A 6,900-nucleotide genomic window follows, 5' to 3' on the forward strand; every position below is an offset into this window, starting at 1 on the left:
TTCAAAATTGTCTTCTTCCCACCGATACCAAAATGCCTACCAATCCAGCAGAGCCACCCCCTCCACGGAAGCTGTAACGCATTTGGACCCCTTGCCACCTGTAATCTCTTTTCTTGACAATGAAGAGCATATATTTTTTGCTTGTGCACGTCCCCAGCCACCTCAGACCTCACCAACCACAAAAACTTTACTTTCTGATTGGTCTACAAAATTTCTGCGAGTAATTTGCGTGTGTACTCTGTTTTTCTCTTTCTTTTTTTTTTTTCCCTCGGTTTCTAAAAAACTGTACAATATTTGCTACCTTAGCTTATTGAAAAATTTATTGTTTTGCGGCTTTACAAGGACTCTCTTTCTCTTTTTCCTTCATTTTGTGATGTAGAGAGAGGAGTCAGATATGGGTTGCAATGTAAGCTATATATGTATATGCAATCCCAGGGTGTAGACTTATTTAGAAGTGTTCTTTATGGAATTCAAACTTGGTAGAGCCTTTCTGATTGAACTCATAGCAAAGTTTGCTGAGTTCTTTAGCCAAAACTGGTGCTCCACAGTAAAAAACTCCTGTTCCAAAAGAAACATAAAGCATATTATGAGATTGAGAAAGAATTAAAAAGGTCATTTTTAAAAAAGGAAAATGGACATGCACTTACCAATCCTGGCATTGCAGTGCTTTGAACTTAATTTAGACAGAACCTTCTTCCAATTAGGCCTTGCAAAATGGGTTCTCACCTGATGATAGAATTTTGGAACTTTAGAAATTATAGTGATATGACCCAATGAAACCATCAGATTTGAGTTGCTGCTGGCCTTATCATGACTATTGGAGTGACATTTGTGACAAGATATTCAATAATAGTTTCAAGCCACAAGTGCAAGAAGAGATGTTGTGAAGGGAGAGACTGAAAATGACAATCACTAAAGGTCTTTCTTACCCTAGTGCCAGAAACAATGTCCACTCCGTTCTTGGCATGATTAAGAGCTTGAACCATTGTGATTAGAGCTGATCTGGCATCACCTTCCTCATACACACTAGTCAAGTAGTTGTGCATCTCAATGACACCCTGAAGTCCAAAATATGAAGTTAAAATCCCAGGAAATTAAATAAACATTAAAAAGAAACTGCAAAGTGATTACAATCAATATTATGTATTACCCTCTGATCAAGCTCTGCAACTTCATTCATGACACCTTTGAACCAATCAAATGAGCCTTGCTCCCTAGTTACCCAGTAGAAGTAAGCATTGGTGGTCTTCAGAGCCTTTTTCCGCTTTGGAGAAACCCTGTTGGTGTTAGAATCATTGCTTCCAACACTATTGTCTGATGTCCTACTGAAATCTGACACAGAATCCTGAAAAAGAAAAGAAAAAAAAGAATCAGAAACTAAGATGTGCTTTGTTTCAGAAGTACTGTAAAACTATTATCAATCAGGACAATGCCAAAAGTCAAATAAGGTTTTTGTAGCTGTGAAGCACTGGAAACAGACACTTACAGCTTGTTCCTCCTGTTTCACAATGTTGTTAAGCAGATCCTTCAGAATGCTGATGAAGGGTGTTGCTCCAATCCCAAGACCAACTAGAAGCAGGACATCATAATTTCGGTAGTCTTGTGCCGGGGCACCATAAGGCCCATCTATTAAGAGCTTTGGCAGACTGTTACCCGATAAGAATTGAGCTTAATAAATAGTATTAACAACTTGATACCCTTAGTTAATTGCACGACCAAAATCACAATACATACCTTTTCTTTGTTGTTTCATCAGCCCTGAGCAGCCCACTTTTCCCAGCTACAGGAGGCTCACAGGCCTCAGAAAATACCCTTTTAAGCTCTTGAGTCCAGTCACCTAACTGCCGGATGTGAACACTAAGGTAGTCATCACCAGGAGCAGATGTGATAGAAAATGGATGCCTGACATACAAAATTAAGCTGTAAGCACTCAGAAACAAGACTATTTCTAGAGTTTCAAGCAATTGTGACCTACTATCAGCACAATGACTTACCACTCGAATGGAGACACAGCAGGACACTGAACAAACATGTACTGTCCGCTCTTGTACCGAAATTGTGGAGGCCTTGACATTTGCAATGTGAGAACATTTCCAGGATATATTGCGACCTAAACAATATTCATCTAATTGTTAGAAAACATAATTTAGTTTATATGTTTTATATATATATATATATATATATATGAGTGAGTGATTTATCCATATACTCGCCTTTAGAAGCCTGACAGTAGAAAAGCCAGAACGAAAAAATCGCAGGGTCCTTTCTCCAGCATACGCAAGAACAGGAACAGCAAGATACATCCATGTCTACAAGCAAAGAATTCAGAAACCACAATCAATCACAAGAAACTTTAAGGATTTTTTGTTTTTTGAAAAAATTAGAAGAGAGTTAAGTGTTATACCGTCTTTAGGTACCATTTGTGAACGAGGAAAAGTAATATGCCGTGGACGATGAGCAGAATATAGACAATGACGAACAAATGGTGTGAATACCAGAAAGCATTGAAACCAGTGAGCCTATCGAAGGGCTTTGGCAGCTTAATGAGGTTCCTTCTGAACCAACGAGTTGCTAAAATGAATGCAATTGCCATGAATATGACCATAAGAATTCCTGTAATACCTTCTGCCCCTTTGACAAGGTCCCAGTATGTGGGTTTATGTTTTCCAAAAGACGAACTCAGATACCGATGGTAGTCACTTTCTGAAGAGCTTATTAGCCTTGGGAAATCACATGCGAGATGGTTCCCGACATGCAGAATTACACCGACTACAATTGCTGCAGCTATTGTCTGCAAATGTCCATCAGTGGTAATTAAGCAAATAATTAATTAGATATTCGGTTACATCTTAAAAAAGAAAAAAGAAACCTGAAATTCTAATAACATGCATTTGCAATTCTTTCTTATGATTTGTAGAGAAGTATTATGTTGCATCAATTGATGGGTTTTGTTGAATGTGTGTACGCGGAGTGGGCGTCGAATACTCACTATTTGAAGTGTAAAGTGACCAAACGTGAATTCTAATTTTCTCATGTTGACTTTGATCATGGCCTTTTTGTCAGGGGCCCACAGATAATATACTTAAAAAACAAGCAATAATAATAATAATAATATATAACAAAAATAAAGGAAAGAAGAGTTAGTTGTAGGAGGCACAAACCTTATGAAAGTTGATGTTGTCGTCAAAAGGCACAAAGAAACCCAACCTGGTGGACCTAAGCCACGTAATTGTATTTCTACAAACAGGCAAAAGAATTAGAGCCATGTTGAATTTTAAGGTCTCTGCTGCACCCTTAGCCGTGAGAAGACAATAACCCATTACATGAAAAGCATCTTTGTGTTTGTATTGGAAAAACTTCCATGTAAATAACCCGATCATAATCAAAATCCACAGTGACAATACCCAAAGCCTTCGCCAATTCTCTTGCAGATAATACAGAAACTCCGTGCTCATTCTTTTGATTCTGTTCTTTTTTCTCAAGCCTTGTAAGTTTTGGCTCAAAGCTTGGCTTGTGTAGCTCAGCGCTTGGCTGTAGTTCAGATACGTGTCCTTTTGTAGCAAAAGCGTCTCCAATTGCCATAGCTGCATATCATAAGTATTATCAAAGAGAATGAACCATACACAGTGATGACATGGTGTCAAGCGTCAGGCATACGTGGGAATTAACAGGAAATCACATGGGAACCCATCTTGTTTTGGCAGGACTCGGGACCGACCACTTGGTAAGAAATTAAGAATTAAGTTCAAATGGTTTTATCATGAAAGTGCAGTAGGTTTGGACCGTTTCAGTTTTTGAGCAGACAGTGACAATCCATACAAAACATTTATAGAATTACGATTTTGGTTATATATATAATCATATATACAAATCATATATTTTCAAAAAGTTACCAACTAAATTTTGACAAAAAAGAAAATAATAATAAAAGCACACTGATTACGCGTGCATGTTTAATTTGGCAAACTGACCAGTTATTTTATATGATTCTTTTGGGAGAGAATAGAGATACTAGAAGTGTATTCAAACGTAAAAAATATAAACAACAACGGAAACGCTCAACTACCAAGAATGTTATCAACGGTTTTTATGAGTTTTATTTTCTTTCTCTCATTCTTTCTTCTTGCTTAGTTGAACAAACAGCAGTAGCCAATCGTTGGAAGATTTGGTCATTTTTGTGGCCTAACAATGGACTTTAATTACAAGAAAAGTCCTACTCAAATAACCGAACCTCTAATTATAAAATGTGAATTGGCTGGTCAAAATTGCCCCCATTAAACACGATTTATGAAACGAACGTGACATAAGGCCCTAAAAAATAATAGAATAAAACTATATGGGCTTCCTTTTTATATTTTTCTAGATACATGTATCAAAACGATTACTATTGTTTTTATTATATATATTACAATAGAAAGTGTGTTAGATAGAGGACCCCACGCACCTCTATGTATCCAAGTCCTTCGGGATCTAGCTCTTCCATTATCAAAGCTGCATATTCTTCTGCTTGCTCCTTCAATCTCGATAACTTATTGGCAGAAGCACTTAACATAATAATCTGTTCAATTTACACACAAAAAAAAAAAAAATGGAAAATAAAAATCTAACAGTTAACAAATTATAGTATTTTAAAAATAACTCGCACATTCAAACTGAAAGACAAAAGAGCCCCCACCAACCCCACTTAAAAAACGTAATAATTACTTATGATAATAAAGTGGAGATGCCATGTGTCGAAACTTTGAACCCTGCAGATCTTGAATATACATGATCTAATTATAGATAAGATGCCAAATTGATTAGAACATGGGTAGCGTCGAAGACTAAGCAAGCTCAATATTTTTCTTTTTTGCCCTTTTCCTAATTATATTGAAGGTACTAATTTATGAAATTTCATTTAATTTAAGGTTACCGAATCCCGCCTAACGTTGATTATTAAAACCAAAATGACACCCTGTAAGCAATAACACCAAGTAGCTTGAATTTACAAGATTATACATATATAATGATATTCAATTGAGTGACTTTTGCTTTATCTAATCATCAAAAGGTTTAAAATATAATTTAAATAAGAAAATGAAATCAGTACGTATTACTATTGAAACAGAATTGATTAAACACCTCTTTTACTTCCTCCTCCGCGATTCTTCCATCTTCGTTCTTGTCGACCCTAATGAGGCATTATACATACAAGATGAACGAACGTAAGTACGTAATATACATATATAAATAAGCAGTGAATTAATTAATAAAACCTGTAAAAACTAGAAATGAAAGTTGATACTGGTTTAACTAACTAATGCTTACATATCGAAGAAGATCTGAAGCCGAGAATCAAAGCTTTGATCGGTGATTTGTGACCAGTACTCGTAAAGCTCTTCTCTGCTAATCTTGTCAACTTTTAACCTTCTTCTCCTACTTAAAGCATCAAAAAGCTCCAATGCAAACTCTTTAGAATCTCTCATTCCTGTGATTATAATACGAAAAAAAAATATTTAATTATCAAAGCATTAATTAACGCAGGGTTAACCGAAAAATGAAAAATGAAAAAAAAAAACAAAAAAGCGGGCGGATATGAGAAGAACCTATGCATTGGGCGAAATCGGCACGATAGAGAAAGCCGCCCTTGGCAAGCTTATTAAAATTACTTTGAACTTCATTCCATGCGTCGACGCCGTTTGTTTTACTACTGTTACTTATGAACCTCAATCCACGAAGAGCCTTCTGGGCGCCGGACCGGGTCCGGTCCAGCTGAGCACGCTGCTTTCTCAAAGCTCGAGCCGCTAAAGCCGAGTCGAATCCATTGCCATTCTGTGCTGACGAGGAAGTTGAAGCCGAGAGCACGCGAGAAGCCTGTCCATGGCTCCAAGAGAACCTCCTCAGCTCGGCTTTCAGCTCCTGCGAGAATTGCTTCGCTTTTGCCACTGCTTCCGCCTTTAACTCTTGCGAAAAATGTCTCAACCTATTCGACGAGCTTCGTTTTATGGATGGCGATAGAGAGGCCGACGACGGAGTCTCACTTCCAGCTCCGGCTCCGTCCTCGATGCTAAGCACATGAGGTGGCGCCGGCTCGACGCTTCTAAGGACAATTGTATCATCGTCTTGAAGATCAATTGTAACCTCAACATATTCCTCTGCCGGGTTAGACTCAGTTCCCGGTGAAGACGCCGAACTCACCACCGTCCGTCCGGGAACAGTGTCGGAGGCCCACCGGCGCTGGTGACTGGCTGAGCCTCTCATTAGAATGATGAGATATTGTTAATTTAAGACGAAAAAGACAAAAAATTAAAGAGAATGAGTTAATCAGAGAGGAACTGGGAGAGTGAAAGTTTTATAGTGGGAGTGATGATTATGAAAGAACGCGCTCGGAAGGGAATCTTCTGAGAGAGAAAAGACACGTACGCGGTTGTGGGTAAACGAGTTTTTCTTTCTTTTTTTTCTTTTTTTTTGGCCTCTTCTCTTCTGAGAGATGAGAAGAAAAAAGCAAGAAAAGGACAAGGGGTTTTGCATATGGAATGCCTGGGTTGGTTTTTGTAGGGAGAAAAGAGGAAGGGGTATAATTGTCATTGTATTTTGTGTTTGGGGGAGAGGGCGGTGGGTCCGTTGATGATTGGGATTTGTCCACGGTGGGGGTCGTCATCGTCCGAGTCAACTGGGTGTATTATTGCTTTTCTTTTCTTTTTTCTTTTTTTAATACGGGAGGAATTTTAAATTTTATCCTCTCTTTATCCATCAAATTTGAAGCCACAGCTACTCTAATTAGATTATATATATATATATATAATAAGAATTAAAATTATTATTATTATTATTATTATCATTGTTATTGCTAGAAAGCTCAATTTTGTGTCTTAAATTACAACATCTTAGTTAATTACTTGTAGGATATTATTATCAGTA

At 37.5% G+C, this 6,900-nt stretch overlaps 1 protein-coding gene across 1 annotated transcript; it reads right to left on the reverse strand.

Annotated features, from left to right (window-relative positions):
* Positions 1-241: 241 nt before the first annotated feature.
* LOC102610069 (respiratory burst oxidase homolog protein A) lies at positions 242-6,485 on the reverse strand. Its single transcript, XM_006476418.4, has 14 exons — positions 5,586-6,485; positions 5,308-5,467; positions 5,122-5,170; positions 4,445-4,558; positions 3,162-3,584; positions 2,405-2,791; positions 2,214-2,309; positions 1,995-2,110; positions 1,735-1,902; positions 1,487-1,646; positions 1,151-1,345; positions 930-1,058; positions 648-726; positions 242-558 (listed from the first exon to the last, which is right to left on the reverse strand). Exons 1-14 carry the CDS (start codon positions 6,238-6,240, stop codon positions 449-451), a joined length of 2,841 nt encoding a protein of 946 aa, XP_006476481.2. The 5' UTR covers positions 6,241-6,485; the 3' UTR covers positions 242-448.
* Positions 6,486-6,900: the final 415 nt, after the last annotated feature.

The sequence above is a fragment of the Citrus sinensis genome, chromosome 3, assembly GCF_022201045.2.
Source record: "Citrus sinensis cultivar Valencia sweet orange chromosome 3, DVS_A1.0, whole genome shotgun sequence".
Classification (NCBI taxonomy): Eukaryota; Viridiplantae; Streptophyta; class Magnoliopsida; order Sapindales; family Rutaceae; genus Citrus; species Citrus sinensis.